At 42.5% G+C, this 22,293-nt stretch overlaps 1 protein-coding gene across 7 annotated transcripts in view; it reads left to right on the top strand.

Annotated features, from left to right (window-relative positions):
• The window catches only part of LOC132872736 (E3 ubiquitin-protein ligase rnf213-alpha-like), a 281,839-nt gene that overhangs the window by 31,827 nt on the left and 227,719 nt on the right, over positions 1–22,293 (top strand). For 5 of the 7 annotated variants that reach the window (XM_060907787.1, XM_060907785.1, XM_060907786.1 and 2 more), the window contains exons 7-10: positions 2,156–2,180; positions 2,344–2,380; positions 13,164–13,295; positions 14,802–14,968. In XM_060907787.1, the coding sequence (XP_060763770.1) occupies positions 2,156–2,180; positions 2,344–2,380; positions 13,164–13,295; positions 14,802–14,968 (361 nt within the window). The remainder of the gene's footprint in view (positions 1–2,155; positions 2,181–2,343; positions 2,381–13,163; positions 13,296–14,801; positions 14,969–22,293) is intronic. The other 2 variants (XM_060907788.1, XM_060907789.1) reach the window with 2 other exon arrangements.

Genomic DNA, 22,293 nt, shown 5'->3' with positions numbered 1-22,293 from the left:
TTACTTATCAGTCAGAATACTGTAGCAAAAGTGGTACAAAAATTTAAGAAAGATGGAACTGCAACCATCTCACAGAGACGTCCAGGTCATCCACGGAAGTTAACACCTCAACAGGAGCATCTTCTGATGAGAAGGGTTGAAGAAAATCGGCATGCAAGTTCACTTCAGTTATCTAAAGAAGTAGAAAGCCAAACTGGGGTGACTATTTCCCGTGACACAATACGCCGTACACTGCAGAGGAATGGCATGCATGGATGCCTACAGTGAAACATGGTGGTGGCATTGTCCTTATGTGGGGCTGCATTTCACTGATGGCATCATGAATTCACAGGTGTATTGCTCTATACTGAAAGAGAAGATGCTACCATCACTCCGTGTCCTTGGTCGTCATGCACTTTTCCAACATGACAATGATCCTAAACACACATCTAAGGCCACTGTTAGATTTCTGAAGAACAGGGTGAAAGTGATTCAGTGGCCAAGTATGTCTCCTGATCTGAACTCAATCGAACACCTATGGGGAATTCTGAAGAGACAAGTTGAGCATCACTCTCCATCCAGCATCCAGTCACTAAAAGAGGTCATTGTTGAAGAATGTAAAAAGATCGATGTTGCAAAATGTCGCCAACTTGTTCATTCCATGCCTAGAAGACTTGGTGCTGTCATTAAAAATCATGGAGGCCATACAAAGTACTAGATGTAGTAGTTTTTGTTGTGGGGTGTACTCATTTTTGCACCACCCTAATTTGAGTAAAACTGAAAAATGTGTAATCTAAGTTTATATTATTAACCTTACTTTCATGTTAAGGGCGGCATGGTGGTGTAGTGGTTAGCGCTGTCGCCTCACAGCAAGAAGGTCCGGGTTTGGGCCCCATGGCCGGCGAGGGCCTTTCTGTGTGGAGTTTGCATGTTCTCCCCGTGTCCGCGTGGGTTTCCTCCAGGTGCTCTGGTTTCCCCCACAGTCCAAAGACATGCAGGTTAGATTAACTGGTGACTCTAAATTGACTGTAGGTGTGAATGGCTGTCTGTGTCTATGTGTCAGCCCTGTGATGACTTGTCCAGGGTGAACCCCGCCTTTCACCCATAGTCAGCTGGGACCAGCTTGCCTGCGACCCTGTAGAACAGGATAAAGCAGCTACAGATAATGAGATGAGACTTTCACATTATAAGTTAAATAGATGTTATATTAAACTTTGTCTTGTCAACATTTTAGAAATTGTTTGTGTTCATTGAGATATTGTTTAAAATGTTACTTTTCAAAAGGGGTGTAGTCATTTACGCTCAGCACTGTATAGTGAGTAGGGAGTAGTGAATGCAAGTGATTTTGGACATAGCCGTTGTCTTGTTCCCTGTGTCCTTTAAAAATTCTAGAGAACATTCACACAAACCACATTAAGCGATTCATGGATTTTCCACAAAAGGGGCAAAACATCATTTGGTCACAGTTGACATTATGTCACCATGAACTCCATAGAAGACACGAATTGACCACTCACTCTATCACTTCCGGGTCGCTTGAGGCATTTGGTACATTCCCCTTCCGTGAAGATTTTTGTTTGTAAATTTGTCTCAGCACACGTAAAAGTGTTTCGCGTCTTGTCAATTTGTTTTCTAAGGTGTAAATTTGTTTTGTCCTTAGTAAAAGTGTTTTGCTAAGGTAATTTTGTTTTATAAAATGTAAAAGTGTTTCACATTTTGTAATTTTGTTTTGCACTTCCCAGTCACCGTAGACAACAGATCAACTGTTTAAACTGAGAAACCTGTTGCTGACATCAAATTCAAAATGAGCATATATTTTTCAAAAAACAATACAATTTCTTAGTTTCAACATTTAATATGTTGTCTTTGTGCTATTTTTAATGAAATATAGAGTTTCCATGATTTGCAAATCATCACATTCTGTTTTTTATTTATATTCTACACAGCGTTCCAACTTTATGGAATTGGGGTTGCATTATACACACTTACATAAGGACAATAAAATCATCATATTCCTTAAGCCTACTTTGTTTCAGTGTATGTAATTATTATATGAATGACATGCAAATGTCTATACTAATTATCAAGCAAAAAGTTTAAAATTGTTACCGATAGTTCCATAATTTTTAGTATTGATCTCAGCTACATTCCTCACTTACAATATTTTTTTTTCTAGGTTTCGTCTGAAACTCCAGTTAAAGGTATGAGAACTGTTTTAAAATTTGAAGGTCTAAGTGCATTTTTTTCAGTTTTATGACTCTTAAATTCATGTAAGGAGCTCGGTAGCACTAGACAATGTTTAACCACAAAAGAGGACTATAGAAGGTTCATAGTGCTCTTTACACAAACCTTCCTTTTTTTTAGGGTCAAACTATGAACAATACACGTCACATCAACACAGGTAAGAATAATTTCATGCATGAAAGTTTAGAATTTGTCTTCTCATCTCATCTCATTATCTCTAGCTGCTTTATCCTGTTCTACAGGGTCGCAGGCAAGCTGGAGCCTATCCTAGCTGACTACGGGCAAAAGGCGGGGTTCACCCTGGACAAGTCGCCAGGTCATCACAGGGCTGACACATAGACACAGACAACCATTCACACTCACATTCACACCTATGCTCAATTTAGAGTCACCAGTTAACCTAACCTGCATGTCTTTGGACTGTGGGGGAAACCGGAGCACCCGGAGGAAACCCACGCGGACAACATGCAAACTCCGCACAGAAAGGCCCTCGCCGGCCACGGGGCTCGAACCCGGACCTTCTTGCTGTGAGGCGACAGCGCTAACCACTACACCACCGTGCCTCCCTAGAATTTGTCTTGAATGATGCATTATTTTAAAATAGAAATCACTTTAGTTTAAGTACATATAGTGGCTTGCAAAACTATTCATCCCCTTGGTGTTTGTCCTGTTTTGTTGCATTACAAGCTGGAATTAAAATGGATTTTTGGAGGGTTAGCACCATTTGATTTACACAACATGCTGACCACTTTAAAGGTGAAAATTGTTGTTTTATTGTGACACAAACAATAATTAAGATGAAAAAACAGAAATCTAGAGTGTGCATAGGTATTCACCCCCAAAGTCAATACTTTGTAGAGCCACCTTTTGCTACAATTCCAGCTGCAAGTCTCTTGGGGTTTGTCTCTGTTAGCTTAGCACATCTAGCCACTGGGATTTTTGCCCATTCCTCAAGGCAAAACTGCTCCAACTCCTTCAAGTTAGATGGGTTGCATTGGTGTACAGCAACCTTCAAGTTATGCCACAGATTCCCAATTGGATTGAGCTCTGGGCTTTGATTAGGCCATTCCAAGACATTTAGATGTTCCCCTTTACACCACTCCAGTGTATCTTTTGCAGTATGTTTAGGGTCATTGTCCTGCTGGAACGTGAACCTTCGTCCCAGTCTCAAACCTCTGGCTGACTCAAATGGTTTTTCCTCCAGAATTGCCCTGTATTTAGTGTCATCCATCTTTCCTTCAGTCCTGACCAGCTTTCCTGTCCCTGCAGATGAAAAACATCCCCACAGCATGATGCTGCCACCACCATGCTTCACTGTAGGAATGGTGTTCTCAGGGTGATGGGTTTGCACCACACATGGCGTTTCCCGTGATGACCAAAATGTTCAATTTTTCTCTCATTTGACCAGAGAATCTTCTTCCATGTGTTTGAGGAGTCTGCCACATGCTGCTGGGCAAAATGCAAACATCTTTTCTTATTTTTTTAATTTAAGCAATGGCTTTTTTCTGGTCACTCTTCCATCAAGCCCCACTCTGTGGGGTGTACGGCTTAAAGTGGTCCTATGGACAGATACTCCCATCTCCACTGTGGGTCTTTGCAGCTCCTTCAGTGTTCTCTATGGTGTCTTTGTTGCATCTCTGATTAATGCCCTCCTTGTCTGGTCTGTGAGTTTTGGTGGGCGGGGCCTTCTCTTGTCAGGTTTGTAGTGGTGCCATATTCTTTCCATTTTGCTATAATGGATTTGATGGAGCTTCTTGGGATATTCAAAGTTTGGGATATTTTTATAACCCAACCCTGATCTATACGTCTCCACAACTTTGTCTCTGACCTGTTTGGAGGCTCCTTGGTTCTCATGTTGCTTGCTTAGTAGTGTTGCAGAGTCAAGGTCCCTCCAGAACAGGTTAATTTATACAGACATCAAGTGATGGATCATGTGACACTTTGATTGCACACAGGTGGATCTTAATCAACTAATTATGTGACTTATGAAGTGAATTGGTTGGACCAGCTCCTATTTAGGGGTTTCATATGAAAGGGGGCGAATACCTATGCACACTCCAGATTTCTGTTTTTTCATCTTAATTATTGTGTCACAATAAAAACCAAACAATTTTCACCTTTAAAGTGGTAGGCATGTTGTGTAAATCATATGGTGCTAATCCTCCAAAAATCTATTTTAATTCCATCTTGTAATGCGACAAAACAGGACAAACACCAAGGGGGATGAATACTTTTGCAAGACACTGTTCTTACAGGTTGTGGTTGTGATACCAATAAACTAAGGAATTACCCCTCTCTCAAACACTGAGTGAAGCCCTGACCTCTCATCATCCTTCAGTGATAGTCACATGCACGTTGTCACCAAAATGTGTGGAACACAGGTCCTGATTTTCACAGCATGTCACACTGACTCATCAAAGTTACTCCTGCTGTGCATGCATGACTGTGCATTTGTTCGCAACAGGAACAGTCTCTGAACTTTTTGATCACACCTTATAGACTGCCATTTTCAATGTTGTCCCATTATCATTGTTTCTCCACAATACCTGCAGAACTGTTGATGCTTTGGCTGTGCAGGCCCATGGTGGGTGGTAGGTAGGTAGGTGCATATGTCCCGGAAGTGGAAGTTATACTGCATGGGCTAAAGCATGGGCTGGTTTATGTGCATAAATATTAATGCATCTGTTGTTATGAAACAGTTTGAGATTTTGTAATTGGCCTATTTTACTGCCTCTTGTATATGAATGATTTGCATTTTAAGGAGGTTCACACTATGTCAGTTCCATGTACTGAACTCTTCTTTTTCAATTATGTCATAGTAAATACAGTTTTCCATTCTATGCAACCGTTAAAGTAACCGGAATTTTATATGATCTTAAAGACATACTCCTTTTCAGTTATTTTATATTATTCCCTGAAATGAGTTTGTAAAGTTTACAAGGATTTTTTAATTGAAAAATTGCCTTTGTTCTTTTTTCTCATGCTGTTTTATCATGTTGTGCTCTCTGGCATTAAGACATTAGCAGCAAATCCTTTAAAGGGGACATGCCATACACTTTTCAATTACTTTATATTATTCCCTGAGATGCTTTTGTAAAGTTTGCAAGTTTTTTGTTTTTTGATTGTTTGTTATTTAAACTGCCTTGGCTCTTTTTTCCTCATGCATGGTTTTAGCATGGCAAGAAAACTTGACAAGGTAAAACAGGCTGATTTTGTGGCTGTGCCTTTAAATTTAAATATGTAAATAGCTTTATACTGATTGGCTAACATCCAATGCCTATTGAGGTATTTCACCTGACGTCACAGGGTCACGTGACGCCCCGGTGTCCACCATTTTGAACGTCAAGCTAGCTAATGTCAACAACAGTAGCTGGTATGTTACTGTAGCAATGTTTACGTTCAGTCATTTGGATGACTGTTAAAACCTTTCAGTCTCAAGTTTTTCCTTTACTGGATTTACTAGTTTACTGAGCTAGCGCGCCGGCCGCCGGCAGGCTAGTGCACACTAGCTCCCAGCTTGCCCGAGCGCGCTAGCTCAGTAAACTAGTAAATCCAGTAAAGGAAAAACTTGAGACTGAAAGGTTTTAACAGTCATCCAAATGACTGAACGTAAACATTGCTACAGTAACATACCAGCTATGATGTTGTTGACATTAGCTAGTGCTAACAGCTAGTTGCTAATACACTGCTACAACTACACCGACCCTAATAATACAGTTCTTGGTCATTGTCTGGTAACAGCAAATTTATAACGGGCCATGTCTCAACAGACTAAGAAGTTATTTCAATGACATTTAATAACATTTTGTTTATCCTGAGGACCGAAAGTAAATGAAAATGTGAACAAACCTTAGCTGTAATAAGATGGCGACCACCGGCTCCAGGGACGACCCGCTGATGTAGGCATGTTACCCAGCCTGACACAAAATATTTGTAGGCATCCAAACTCTTATACGCTTTCAGATCAATACCTGTGTATGGCGATGGGTTTTTAACGACATAGGTATACAGATCATGTGGGCCGAAGTCAGGTAATGACGAGGGCTTCGTGTACTTCCGTACGTCAGTGAACAATCCTGGTGGAAGCAGGTAAACGTCGTTCTCTAAGCCTGCTAACCTCAATTTTTGCAAATACCTCTCCCTCTGCTCGCCCTGTAAATGCCCTACGTCGCTGGATAGTGAAGGTGTTTTCTGCATCTCGCTCCTTTTTCTTTTATGATTTTCGTTTGTCGCCTTCCTCGCATTCAAACTGATTCATGCCGTGCTGTCCAAAATGGCAGCATCACATGACTTGGTCACGTGGGTGAAATACCTCAATAGAGGATGTGCAGTCACGTGACCCGTCCGTGCTTACTCCGCCATATTGGACGGCTTCAGGATTGTTACCTTGCGTGAGCGTAATGGATCCAAGCAGTAATCCCCAAGAAAATTCGGAAAATACCCCATCTACATCGCGTGATAACTTGTCTAAGTTTGTTCAGCATCTTGAAGGTGATGTGAGGCAGCATTACGTGGAAAAGTGTTCCAGGTTGGGGATTGCAGAGCCGTACAACTTGCTGCAATCCTTGTTCAGGGAAATTCAGAGCTGCGGTGCCGACCATTTGCCCGATCTGGCCTACCACGACATTTACAATTTTCTCATTAATCGTGAATCGTGTTACACTGGCAAAGCCCTCAAAGCTTACAAGAGCCTGGAAGCTTATAAATATTTTGTTGTGGGATGGATATCTCAACTATACCTCTGGAAGGTCCCGAAGAAGGAAGTCTACTTGATAACCTCACGGGTAAGTGGCATTAAGACGTTTATCATAAAGAGACTATGCAGGACGTTTTATCGCTTATTTAGTAATTTTAATACAGAATTTACTCTGATGAAATTATTCAGACACTCCAACGCCCCCCTAAAGAAAAAAATCGGATCTGCGCGTTTCAGCCGTGAAACGGCATCCGCCGTTTGCATCCCTGTTTAAACTCATAGGTTAACCGACTTTAACTGGCTAATGAGGCTTGGTGGTTGGTCAAGATTTTTTTTAGTTTTCGCCATCCCTACTATGGATTGGCCTTTCAAAGGCATATATGAGCCAAAAAGATAAAACATTGTCATAGACTAGGCCGGGGTAGTAGGGCTAGGCATAGCCATTTTAAACGTTAGAGACTGTCTAGTTTCTAAGTATGCAGTTATCATTCAATCCGAAAATCAACTTAACAGATGTACTAGGAGTATTGAATTAGAAGATTACACCTACCTGCTATGAAGTGTTCACTACAAATTCGGCTGGTAGAACTGGGGTTCCAGTTTTCTCTTCGCACAGCGGACACCCATTTTGCGCGTCTCTCCTCGTCTGCAGGGAATCTATAAAATGACAGGCCCTCCTTTTGGCCCCGTCTATTGGTACAACCAAATGCTGAACAAGATATAACCATTCTCGAAAGATCTACTCCCACACACTTGATAATTAGAACAGGTTTGTCTAAGTTCTATGCGCGACCTTGCCTTCCAAAATGACAGATAACGAATATCACGTGACCTCGTGACGTCATATGCACGCTCTCTAGACCCAGGGATTTCATGAGCCAATCAGAGTTACATATTTAAATTTAAAGGCACACCCCCAAAAAAGGGGCCACGATAAATAATTTCAAAACTTTTCCCACCTTTAATGTGACCTATAACCTGTACAATTCATTTGAAAAACAAACAAATCTGTTAGGCGAAAAAAACATAAAAAAATAAAAAACATACAATAAGCTGGTTGCATAAGTGTGCACACCCTTAAACTAATACTTTGCTGAAGCACCTTTTGATTTAATTACAGCAGTCAGTCTTTTTGGGTTCACACCTGCCATCAATTAAAATGACTCTGATTAACCCCAAATAAAGTTCAGACATTTACTCAGTTGCATCGTCCAGCAAAAGCCAGGGTTCACAGAGAGCTTACAAAGCATCACAGGGATCTCACTGTTGAAAGGTATCAGTCAGGAGAAGGGTACAAAAACATTTCCACGGCATTAGATATACCATGGAGCACAGTGAAGACCATCATCAAGAAGTGCAGAAAATATGGGACAACAGTGACATTACCGAGAACTGGACGTCCCTCCAAAATTGATGAAAAGACAAGACGAAAACTGGTCAGGGAGGCTGCTGAGAGGCCCACAGCAACACTGAAGGAGCGGCAGGAATTTCTGGCAAGTACTGGTTGTGTACTACATGTGAGAACAATCTCCCGTATTCTCCATATGTCTGGACTATGGGGTAGGGTCACAAAACGGAAACCTTTTCTTACAAAGAAAAACATCCAGGCCTGGCTAAATTTTGCAAAAAAAAAAAAAAAATACATCAACTCTCCCAAAAGCATGTGGGAAAATGTGTTCTGGTCTGATGAAACCAAGGTTGAACTTTTTGGCAACAATTCCAAAAGGTATGTTTGGTGCAAAAACAACACTGCACATCACCAAAAGAACCCCATACCCACGGTGAAGCATGGTGGTGGCAGCATCATGGTTTGGGGTTGTTTTTCTTCAGCTGGAACAGGGGCTTTAGTCAAGGTGGAGGGAATTATCAACAGTTCTAAATACCAGTCAATTTTGGCCCAAAACCTTCAGGTGTCTGCTAGAAACCTGAAGATGAAGAGGAATTTCATCTTTCAGCATGACAATGACCCCAAGCATACATCGAACTCAACAAAAGAATGGCTTCACCAGAAGAAAATTAAAGTTTTGGAACGACCCAGCCAGGGTCCAAACCTAAATCCAATTGAAAGTCTGTGGGGTGACCTGAAGAGGACTGCGCACAAGCGATGCCCTCACAGTCTGACAGATCTGGAGCGCTTTTGCAAGGAAGAGTGGGCAAATATTGCCAAGTCTAGATGTGACAGGCTGATAGACTCCGACACAAAAAGACTGAATGCTGTAATTAAATCAAAAGGTGCTTCAACAAAGTATTAGTTTAAGGGTGTGCACACTTATGCAGCCAGCTTATTGTATGTTTTTTCTTTTTTATGTTTTCCCCCTAACAGATTTTTTTTTCAATTTAACTGTACAGGTTATAGGTCACATTAAAGGTGGGAAAAGTTTTGAAATTATTTATCATGGTCTCTTTTTTTTTTTTTTACATCAGAAAAACTTACTGGCGATTTGTCCAGGGTGTACCCCGCCTCTCACCCATAGTCAGCTGGGATAGACTCCAGCTTGCCTGTGACCCTGTACAGGATAAGCAGTTACAGATAATGGATAGATAGATGGATTTTGGACTGGAGTTGGAAACATCAAATTTGATGTTTGATACGGCGCATGCGCTGCTGCGACGACACTCTGTCAACTTGCTACACCACGTCCGTGTTTTGTTATTGTTTATCGTTTTTTGTACGGTCGATTGACCGTTTATTGTCATTGTTTTAGTCCAATATTGTTTAAGCTACACACCCGGGAAAAGGACACTCTATAAAGCTTTTTGGATGATATATTTTTTCCGGATTATATGCCTGTTGCTATGGATTCCAAACAACAACAAAAACAGATCCTAAACAACAACTGCTTCGCGTTACTATCAGAGGATGGTGGACACAGACAACTCACCTACAACCGGGCTGAGCTTCTCCACCTACGCTCTTCCCCCCTCTGCAACGCGAAACCAGCAGTCGATCTCCCTCCAGAGATTCGTCGGAGGAAGAGAGGTAGGCGAGGAGGTGTACACACCAGGTTGAGAAGGCGACCCTTCAGACCCCCTCTCCCCTCCATAGTACTGGCAAATGTACGCTCCCTCTGGAACAAGATGGACATATTGCATGCCAAATGCCGGGTGGAGCGGGCCTTCAGGGATGCATGTATCATCGCCGTGACAGAGACCTGGCTGGATGGGGATGTCCCGGACACGGAGGTCAGTCTTGACAACTTTTCCATCTTGCGAGCTGACAGGACCAGCTGATTGGGTAAGGACAGAGGCGGAGGCATCTGCATCTTTGTCAACAAGCGGTGGTGCACGAACATCAAAGTCCACCACACAGTCTGTACACCGGACTTAGAGATGCTGTCGCTGTCACTACGCCCCTTCTACCTCCCGAGGGAATTCCCCACCATCGTGGTCAGCTGTGTTTACATCCCACCAAGTGCTAACACCGGAGCTGCAGCGGATCTGGTAGCCGAGGGTACTAGCCACATGATGGCTAAGTATCCAGACGCCCCGGCGTTCATCCTAGGAGATTTTAACAGCTGCAGAATGGACTGTGTCATGCCCTTTTTATATCAGTATGTGAACATCCCCACCAGAAAGAACAACACGCTGGACTTGTGTTATGGAAACATCGCTGACGCTTTCATTGCCCACGCACACCCACCACTCGGCTACTCCGATCACAACGTTGTTTTCCTGCTGCCACACTACAAACCGGAACTGAAGCGCACCAAACCACGCATACATCACACCGCCCTCTGGTCGGAGGATGCAATTGCACAATTACAGGGCTCACTCGGCTGCACAGATTGGGACATTTTCCAGGGGGATTTGGAGCACAGGGCGACAGTGCTCACAGACTACATAAACTTCTGTGTCTCATGCAACATTCCTACAAAAACTGTCAGACGTTTTCCCAACTCCAAACCCTGGATCACCCATCACATTAAAAACAGTTTGAGAGAGAGACATAAGGCTTTTCAACATAAGGACTGGGCTACTGTCAACTTACTAAATAGACAAATAAAAACGGACATCATTAAAGCCAAGCACGAATACAAAGACAAACTAGAACAGGAATTCAGCACCATGAATACCAAACAAGCCTTCCATAAAGTAAAAATGCTCACAGGACAATCAGCTAGTCAGTCTCACTCAACTATTATAGATCCCACCAACTTTGCCGCCACCTTGAACTCTTTCTATGCACGGTTGACACACAAGACCACTCAGTCACATGTGAGGAGCTTCTCAATGCCCTACCCTCGGACACACTCAGTCACCCCCCATTCACAATAGAGGATGTACAGCGGCAGCTGAGCAGATGCAAGACTGGAAAGGCACCTGGGCCAGATAACATCTTAGCCAGGGTGCTGAAGCTCTGTGCTACAGAACTGGCCCCCCCTCTTCATGCCATCTTCTGGGACTCGTACAGGTCAGCAACCATACCCACCATCTGGAAAACCTCAGCTATCATCCCTGTACCTAAGAACACACACCCCTGTGAACCCAACCACTACCGGCCAGTTGCACTCACCTCCATCATCATGAAATGCCTGGAAAAGCTCATCCTCCACACCATACTGCCAATTGTCCACCCCCTGCTGGACCCATACCAGTTTGCCTACAGGGCCAGCAGGGGGACGGAGGATGCTGTTGCATGCCTTCTCCACTCCCTCCTGCAACACCTGGAATTACCGGGCAACTTCGCAGCCATCCTCTTTGTAGACTTTAGTTCAGCCTTTAACACCATTCAACGCCACCAGATGATCAAGAAACTCTGCCACCTCAACATTCCACCACCCCTCATCCGCTGGATTCACAACTTCCTCACCAACAGACCACAGGCTGTCAGGATAGGCACAGTGACATCATCCACCATCATCACTAACACGGGAGCTCCGCAAGGCTGCGTTCTCAGCCCTTTCCTCTACACCCTCTACGGGTACACCAACGACTGCATCAGCCCCTCACCCATCACTACATACTTTAAATATTCTGACGACACTGCCATCCTAGGTTTGCTGAGCGACAATGATTCCGTCACGGCCTATCAATCATCCATCTCTCTTTTTTACCCAGTGGTGTACAGATAACTTTCTGGAACTCAATGTGGCAAAAACAAAGGTAATGGTATTTCACAATTCAGACACCACTGTTCTGCCCTCCACTCTCATCCATAATCAGAAGGTTGAACAGGTCAGCCATTTCAAGTACCTGGGACTCACTATAGACAATAAGCTGACATTTGATCAACACATCACTAACATCCACAAGAGGTCTCAACAAAGGCTCTATGTCATCCGCAAGCTCAGTGCTCTCTCTGTCGCCCCTCACCTCCTGTCCCTTCTGTACTCCAGCATCATCCAGCCTATTCTATTGTACTGTTCACCCTGCTTCTATAATATGCTTTCCACCTCCAACAGAAACAAACTGACAAAAATCACACACACAGCATCCAAAATCATTCACCACCCCACACGCAACCTTACTGAGCTCAACCTCAAAGCTGTCACACGCCTCGCAGTGTCAATAATTAAAGACCACAATCACCCTCTTTACCCACTTTTCACACTGCTCCCATCTGGTCGCAGGTATAGGACTTTAAGATGGAGACGGGCATGTTTTAGTAAGGGCTTTGTACCGTCTGTCATCCATGCACTAAACTGCCTCCCCCAGTAACCCTGTACGGACTTTCCTGGACTGGGTAAATAGTGACGGTCTGTCTGATGCAGATATATATGTTGTAGGTCTACTGTCTGAATGGTTTCTTGTCTAAGTGAGTATATTTGATTTGATATTTGATTTGATATCTGTTCAATGTCTTGATGCTTGTTGCTTGTTTTGTCTGAATGTCTTCTGTCTGTGTGTACACATTTTATACCTGTTCAATGTTGGTTATGTCTTTATTGTACTTATATGTTGTAGCTGTTCCAAGTCTGACAGTTGGTGAAGACAAATTTCCCTTGAGGGGACAATAAAGATCGATCGATTGATCTATCTATCTATCTATCTATCTATCTATCTATCTATCTATCTATCTATCTATCTATCTATCTATCTAATTAATTTCCAAGCACCTTCCAAGTTGCCTTCAGCTTGTTGGTTTTTGCTGTTTTTTTTCTTCCTCTTAATTGTTTTTAACCTGCTTTACCTAGTACAGATGCTGTGAGAAATTATTCCTCACAAAAGAGCCAGACATTCAGCATATTGATCTAAACATGTAGCTGACCTCTATAGTCATAACTCTTCATCTTTTATTTCACAGTGGGACTGGACATAACAGTGAAAATGTCATTCACGTAAAATTTTATGCTGCTCTTCAGAAGGGAATTGCTACTGAAAATGATAAGATGTATCTTGTTATCCAAGCACAAAAAATAGAGATGACTCCAATAAGGTAGGTTCATAAATTACATGTTTTTGTTATTATTATTATTATTATTATTATTATTATTATTAACACACAATCTGCATCCATATATCATGGTATTTCATTCACACTCCAAAAAGTACATTTAAAATCAGTTTGCATAAACAAAAAAGTAGCTGCATTATGAAGCAGCAATTTGGCTGTTGGCTGCAAAATGCTGCAGCATAAAAAGTACATTAAAGATAAAGAAGAAGATAGAGATTCAAATAAATATCTAATAAATAGGGCTGTATTCATTATGTTAAGTGTGTTGCTATTTGGATCTCAGACATAATTACAATCTGCTTGTACATTATGTGCTGGAGTTCACGGACCTTGAACTTAAGCACATTTTCTGCCATGATATTGGCACAAGTGAGGAGCAATTTTAAGTTCAGTAGTCAAACAGTTAAGTACATGGGTTCAAACATATTTAAATGTTTTTTTTTTTAATCCTTGACCAATCCAGGTACCATAATTCAAGTTAAACCAAAAGACGATACCACCAAATACTAACAACCTGTATGTAAAATTTGAGGTGCTGAAAATGTGCAATAGTTAATAAAACCTGAAATAAATGTCTCTTAACTGTTATTTTGAAATGAGCTCTTGTGTAAAGCTACTTGTCTTAACATGGGAAGTGTGTGGTAACATGCAAATATGACAATGAGGTGGAATATCTTTAGTCTCTGTCTATGTAAAGTTTGGTCTTAACTGTAGCCTGCAGTGCAACATTGTTCAAAATGGTTGTAGTTATTAGGAAAACAGTTTTTTTTCCCCCAAAGTAATGTCTCAAATTGGGCAAACCTTCACTTTAATATTCAAGTCTGTTGTCTCTATTCAAGTCTCTTATCTCAAAATATTTGAAAGGTTATTCTATATGTTGTTCTGTCTAATCACAATGCTCCCAGCAGGCAGACCTGCTTTCCAATCAGAATAACTGTACAGACTGATCAGCCATAAAATTAAAAAGACTGACAGGTGAAGTGAATTACACTGATTATCTTGGCACCTGTCAAGGGGTGGGATATACAGTACTAGGCAGCAAGACAACAGACTGAGGGCAGACTCGGCGCTACAGTGGCTCACTATCACCTCTTGATGTACAATGTGATGGTACAACACAGGCAGTACATTTTGTCTCTGGGCTAGCTGGTTAGCTAAAGTCAGGAGATATCTCTGCAACACCATACATAGATGTCTTTGACATAATATTATAGCTATTATTTTGTCACATTCTGTTGATAATTTTGGTTTTTTTAATATTTTAAACTTAAATTCTTACAAATCCTTACACATAGCACATTTAAGGTACAGGATATTTTCTCAATTGGAAGCATTTACAAAAATAGAATTAATAACACAGTAAAACAGTGTACCAAATATATACACTGTCATGCCACAAACCATCACAGTTACCATTTCACGAAATTAGAACTTCAGAACATTAGCATTTGCTAAGTCAATGTAGAAAAGTAACTGTTTGCATTTCAGGGATGATGAAGCTGGTCGGATGTTCACACTTGACCTACTTCTTGAAAAGACAACAGCATGTACGTTTCATTACATATATTGTCTCAATGACAAATATGAAACCATTGAAGAAAATCAGAAGTATGAATACAGGAAATTGTTCAGAAACATCTCTGAGGAGGATGTAGGTAAGACTATCTATCAGCCTGTTATGTCACTCTTTATAAAAATGAGCCAAAATGATTGCATAAAATAACCATTACACACAATAATTCAACTAATCCAAACAATAGTCACTTTTGCTGTATATTGTCTGTCCCTGGGGTATATGAAGTGCAGTCAAAAAGTTCAGGGACTGTTCCTATTGCGAACCAATGGAGTGTGGCAAATCATCAGTTTTATTTGTATAGTGCTTTTAAGAATAGACATCAGAACAAAGCAGCTTTACAGAAAAATATAAATTTTAAACATAAGAATTTATCTCTAATGAGCAAGCCTGAGGCAATGGCGATAAGGAAAAACTGCCTAAGATGATGTGAGGAAGAAACCTGGAGAGGAACCAGACTTGAAAGGGAATTCCTCTTCATCTGGCTGATAACAGATAGCGTGATTTATAAATAACTTGGTTCTATAACTGTGTCCCTATATAATCCAAAAGTGCAACTGTGTAACCAGGAAATTCATTATAGTTTTGACATGAAGTCTATTTTGTTGAAGTTATAAACTGTTCATTGATGGAGACTTGAGTGCAAAACTGTTCATGACAACTGCAGTCCTAAAGTTATCATGGCAATTGTAGTCCTAACCAACAACATCCAAACACTCTATTCCCAAGAACCCTCCAAGATGATCCTTTGCCTTATAAAAAACTATTAACAAAAGGCTTGACGAAAAAGATGTGTTTTCAGCCTAGACTTTAACACCGAACACTACTTGGAAGGCTGTTCCATAACTGTGGGGCTTTGTAAGAAAAGGTTCTGCCCCCTGATGTAGCCTTCACTATATGAGGTACCAACATAGCACCTTTTGATTTAAGTAGGCATGGCAGGTCAAAAAGGACCAGAGGTTCACTCAGATACTGTGGTGTGAGACCATTCAATGCTTTGTAAGTTAATAATCATATTATAATTGTTGTAAAATTTGATTGAGAACCAATGCAATGTGGATAAGATGGGGGTGATGTGGTCATATCTTCTAGTTCTAGTAAGGACTCTTGCTGTTGCATTTTGAACTAACTGGAGCTTATTTATGCTCCTACTGGAACATCCAGAGTTACTGTGTAATCAGAAAGCTTACTTCTAGTGGCATGTGGTCTGAGTACAAGTACTTCAGGTCTTGTCAGAGTTAAGCAGAAGGATGTTCATAAGCATCCAGTGTCTAATGTCCTTTACACATTCCTCAATTCTATTAAACCGGTGTCTCTCATCTGGCTTTGCAAAAACATACAACTGTGTGTCATCAGAATAACAGTGGAAACTAATACCATGCTTATGAATAATATCACCCAGAGGTAATATATATATATAAAGAAAAAAACAGTGGGCCTAAGACAGAACCTTGTGGAACACCAAACTTTACCTCAGTATATCTAGAAAAATCACCATTTACATCAACATACTGATAGCGATCAGTTAAATAAGAGCTGAGCCAGGAGAGGGCCATTCCCGTAACTCCCACAACATTTTCTAGTCTATCCAGGAGAATAGAATGATCAATGGTGTCAAAAGCTGCACTAAGGTCAATCAACACAAGCAGCGAGACACAGCCCTGATCAGATGCCAACAGTAGGTCATTTACTACTTTAACCAGTGCTGTCTCAGTGCTATGATGAGGTCTAAATCCTGACTGATACATTTCATGGATGTTATTCCTCCTGGTACAAAACAGCCCCTAGCCCTCTGTCTGATGTGTCCGTCTGCAAAATAAAGGGGAGAGAGAAGTCAGGGGAATGTAAGAGTAGCCCCCCATGCAGTGAAGCTTTTATCCTGGTGAAAGCCTGTTGGCACTGCTCTGTCCACTGGACCGGATCTGGTGATCCCTTTTTAGTGAGATGAGTCAGCAGGCTGATGACATCCGAATAATTGGGTATAAACCAACGATAGTAGCCAGCCAGCCCCAAGAATTGTCTCACCCCCTTTTTGGTCTTGGCCCTTGGGCAGGCTGCAATCACTGCTCTCTTGTCAATTTGGGGACGCACCTGCTCGTGACCTGAGTGGAAACCCAGATACCATACTTCCACGTGTCTAATTGCACACTTTTTTGGGTTAGCTGTGAGACCCACATGCCTCATCGACTCTAGGACGGCCCTAAGGTGCTCAAGGTGCCACGGTCGATCATTGCTATACACAATGTTGTCAAGGTACGTTGCTGCATAGGTGGCGTGGGGAAGGAGGAACTTATTCATGAGCTGCTGGAACGTAGCAGGCACCCCAAATAACCCAAAAGGAAGCATGACAAGCTGTTGTAACCCAAACGGTGTGGAAAAGGCCATTTTGTTCACAAGATAGAGGAGTCAAGGGGATCTGCCAATATCTCTTCATTAAATCCAGTGTTGAATAAAATCGAGCAGCACCTAACCAATTGAGCAACTCATCAATGCGAGGCATTGGGTAGGCGTCAAATTTAGACACCGTGTTGACTTTTCTGCAGTCTACACAGAACCGGACCGACCCATCGGTCTTGGGTACCAGGACCACTGGGCTGCTCCAGTCACTGTGGGACTTCTCGATTATGCCCATGTCGAGCAAGGCTTTGAGTTCATCCCAAACCACCTTGTTTTTGTGTTTGGATAAGCGGTAAGGGCGGCTACACACCAACACTCCCAGGGGCATTCTATGAGGTTCTATGAGGTGGGTGCGGCCGGGAATGGGCAAGAACACATCGGAAAATTCCTCTTGCAACTTGGCAACCTCTGTGAGTTGGGCTGGTGAGAGATGGTCTCCACAAGGGACCAGAGTGGTTCGAGTTGTTGCTTTTGTTGTTTTTACCTCCGGCCCCAGCTCTGCCCTCTCCGGAACAACCAACGCCAATGCCACAGGGACCCCCTTGTTCCAATGTTTTAATAGGTTGAGGTGGTACAGTATATTTGCAGAGCCCTGCCCCATCCATTCGCCTTACCTCATAGTCGACGTCCCCGATTCACTGTGTGACCTTGAAGGGCCCTTACCACTTGGTGACTAATTTGGAGCTAGATGTGGGCAGTAACACAAGTACTTTGTCTCCTGGCATGAACTCCCTATGGTGTGCGCCCCTGTTGTACAGCCGGGCTTGACATTCTTGTGCCTGCCAAAAAATTCTCCTGGGTTAAGTGCGTAAAGGTGTGGCGCTTTGAACACAGATCAAGAACATATTGAATTTCGTTCTTACTAGGTGAAGGTCCCTCCTCCCAATTTTCCCACAGCACATCTAAAATGCCACGAGGCTTTCGCCCATATAATAATTGAAATGGGGAACATCCCATGGAGGCTTGTGGGACCTCTCTTACTGCGAATAACAGGGGCTCAAGACGTTGATCCCAGTTATGTGCACCTTCACTTACAAATTTCCGAATTAAATTTTTAAGTGTCTGATTAAACAGCTCTACTAAACCATCTGTTTGTGGGTGATAGACGCTGGTGCAGATAGATTTAATCCCCAACAACTCATATAGCTTACAGAGTGTGCGTGACATAAATGTAATGCCTTGGTCCATCAGGATTTCTTTTGGAATCCCGACCCGGGAGATAACACAGAAGAGCTCTTCCACAATACTGCGTGTGGAGATATTGTGGAGGGGCACTGCTTCCGGATACCACATTGCATAGTCCACCAGGACTAAAATAAAATGGCATCCCCATGCCGACCAATCTAATGGCCCAACGAGATCCATACCAATTCTCTCGAAGGGGGTCTCGATTAGAGGGAGCAGGCACAAAGGTGCTTTTGGAATAGGTGCGGGATTTACTAATTGGCATTCGTGGCATGCTGCATACCACCAATGGACATCTCTGCGAATCCCTGGCCAATAGAACTGGGCCATTATTTGGGCCAGTGTTTTATGCTGCTCCAATTGTCCAGCCATGGGATTAAAGTGAGCTGCATGGAACACAAGGTCCCTACGGCTATTAGGGATTAACAATTGTGTTAACTGTTCACCAGTTTGAGTATCCTGTGCCACTCGGTACAACCGGTCCTTAATAATAGTGAAATATGGGAAGGCAGGTGTCGCATTTGGCTGGAGAGTTTGACCATTGATTACTCTCACTTCTCACAAATCTATATAAACTCTTTACTAGATTAAAAAAAACAAGAGAAATCTGCATTTGTGAGTTGCTCTATGCTGATGACTCTGTGCTGGTGGCTACTGATCAAGGTGATCTTCAGGAAATTGTGGACAGATTCAGTGCAGTGGCAACCCTCTTTGGGCTGAAGATCAATGTGTCCAAAAGAGAGCTCTTGGTCCAGCTTGCCCCAGTGCATGAGCTACATCCATGTGAGATTCTTGTGAAAGGTGAAGCCTTGAACTGTGGATCCTTCACTTACTTAGGCAGCTCAGTCACGAAGAATAACTCCTCAGATCTGGAAGTTGAGCACAGGGTACAGGCTGCAACCAAGTCCTTTGGAGCCCTCCAAAAGAGACTCTGGTCTCGCCATGAGAAGCCGATCCACAAAAGTGAAGGTGCACAATACTGCAGTACTTCCAGTATTGCTGTACTCCACAGAGTGCATGACACTGTACAGACACCACATACGGAAACTGACCAGTATACAGCTGAGACACCTGCACCAGAGTCTTGGCATCAAATGGCAGGACAAGATTCCTGATGTGGAAGTGCTCAAGAGAGCTGAGACTGTCAGTGTTGGCCCTTATTACTGCCTCTCAACTGCGCTGGGTTGGTCATGTATGGCGAATGCCTGACTACGGACTCCCCAAAGTAGTCCTGTATGGAGAACTGAGTACAGGTAGTCTTCGACTTACGACTGCATTTGGTTACGACTGACCGGTCGTAAACTGATCTGGTCGTAAGTCGGCCTATGTTAAATGAACGTAAGTATATTGTGATGTGTAAATGATATTGTAATCATCTTAAAAAGTCTTATTTTATCAACATTTTCTTATTTCATTACCTTGGTTCATTATTTGGTTCAAGTCAAACACTGCATACTACAGTACAATTCGTTTAATATGTGCAAAACAAAAAATATGAAATACAGGTGTGAAAAATAGAAAACATTTTAGTTTGAAACATACCAAAATATAATGTAAAACATAGCAAAATACAAAACTTAGTGACCGCTGGCATCACTGGTGCTTGGCTATGGGTCGTCTACGTCATCATCAGCTGTTGCAGCACTTGGGCTGGCGGGAGGATTTGCTCGTTTCATAAACCAGGAGCTGGGGCGGAAACTGTTGTACGCAGCGAGAGGCTGGATGCTGGGCGCTGCCAGGAGCTGGGGTGGAAACTGTCGTACGCTCAGCTGGGAAACACTTGCCAGTCATGACCAGATGGTCGTAAAGTCGATCGGTCATTAGTTGCATAGGTCGTAAGTCGACGACTACCTGTACTGGCAAGAGAAAACGTGGAGGTCAGAAACTGAGATACAAGGATGTCCTCAAAAGACACATGAAGAGTGCCAGAGTGGATGACTTCACCTGGAAAAGGCAGGCCCTTGACCGAGGAAAATGGTGTTGCACCATCAAGAAGGCAAAGAATGCAGTGGAAGAGAAAAGAAGAAAAGACTACATCTGGGCTCATAAGAGATGGCATACCATTGCAACTAATTCAGACTTCATCTGCCCCAGTTGCCAGAGGCCGCGCCGATCAAAGGCAGGCCTCATGGCCCACATGCGTTCCTGCATCACCTAACAACTAGTCATCATCGAAATGATGGACGGCCGAAGAGACTAGATAAAAAGGAGACATTACATCATTGCAATTACATGCCCTGATCATGCGCCGGGAACGTGATCAGCTCTAAAGCTGATTGGATCTCATCTAATTGCTGTCTCGTACGCACATCTGCTACATACATCTGCTACGCATGTAATGAGCATGATAAGATAAACATGTTTCAGTGCAGAATGTTCTGTCGCTTGTCCTTGAAGAGACAATGCTCAGAAAAGAAGAAAATTACAAAACAGTATGACACTAAAATTTGCTCAACAATTCCCCCTTTTATCATGTAAATGATAACACTGAATCTATAATACAGTCATACATAGTTCACCTACTGGTTACTGTCCAGTCTGTGGCAATAGCCAGTCAACAAACTACATGGTATTGGGTGTTTTCTATAGAAGTCTCTACGCCTAAGGCACTTAGTCCTGTCACCTAAATCAGCTAGGTATTGTACGCTAGTGTATGTGTAGTCAGAATGTATATTTTTTCAGTTACCACCATGTGATTGGTATTATCAGTCAATATGTCATGAACCCAGTTAACAGTTTGATCTCTTTCTATCTTATTTTTCCAGCTGAGAAGTCTGCCACCTGGAGTACCTGTGGTGTCAGACACTGCTCTTGTAATACTTGTATTAATCTCTGTCACTGGACAAACTACCAAATATTACTTATACCATATATGAGGCTCACAATTAGATACAGAATGAAAAATGTTTTTGGAATGCACAGTCTGTTATGTGTCTGTGTATGTCGATGTGTCATTGCTCGTGTTCGTTAGTCCCCCTAAGGGACTCTTGATAGCAGAGTATCCACTCACGGTGCAACGAGGCCCCCTAAAGGCTTCTTGAATGCTGTCTTAATCTCCTTCCTGTACCAGGGCCTCCTTGTGCTGCTTGTCCATTGGTTCAGGTACTCTTCTGCAGTGGCTGGCGTGTACCCACGTGGCTCTGTTGTCCACCATTACAGCTGACTGTGTGGTGAGCAGCACTTGGGATGGTCCCGTCCACCTGGGCTTGTTCCACTTCATCCTTCTGAAGTCCTTTATCACCACCCAGTCATCAGGTTACTAGCATAGAGAGAGATTGTTTAAAGACATCCTTTTCTGGATTATAAAATACAGAAGGATCCATTGTACTAACCCAATCAGAGGTTTTCTTACTCGCACACCCTCGAAGCCAACGTCCCACCTCCTTCCATGGGACTGCCTTTGGTTTGGCTAAAGAAATGTGGGGTGTGGATGATGGGACATCAAACAGCTCCTTTTGGCAGCACCAAGGGAATTTGGTTATGCCCTCCAATTGAATCCAGGCACAAATGTCTGTGCAATGCTGTAATTCAACAGAACATGCACAGTATTCTTTTGACCAGTATAAATCTCTAAGGTGAATACGTTCTCGCTCGCAGGTGTCTTTAAACCATACTCTCTCTTATGCAGCATCCTTTCCATCTTGTATGTGGGCTGTGCAGTGAAGGTCCGTATGCTCCATATAGTCAATATCATGTGCCACAACTCTGTCATGTGCTTGCTGCACAAGGTATTGAGTTACATTAGTTAAAGTGTCTGGACAGATCTTCCACTCATATACATAAACAGGGAGCTTTTGTTTATGCAAAACACATGCCAAAGTGGTA

Source organism: Neoarius graeffei, chromosome 24 (assembly GCF_027579695.1).
Source record: "Neoarius graeffei isolate fNeoGra1 chromosome 24, fNeoGra1.pri, whole genome shotgun sequence".
Taxonomy (NCBI): Eukaryota; Metazoa; Chordata; class Actinopteri; order Siluriformes; family Ariidae; genus Neoarius; species Neoarius graeffei.
This window is presented reverse-complemented; position numbering and strand designations above follow the sequence as displayed.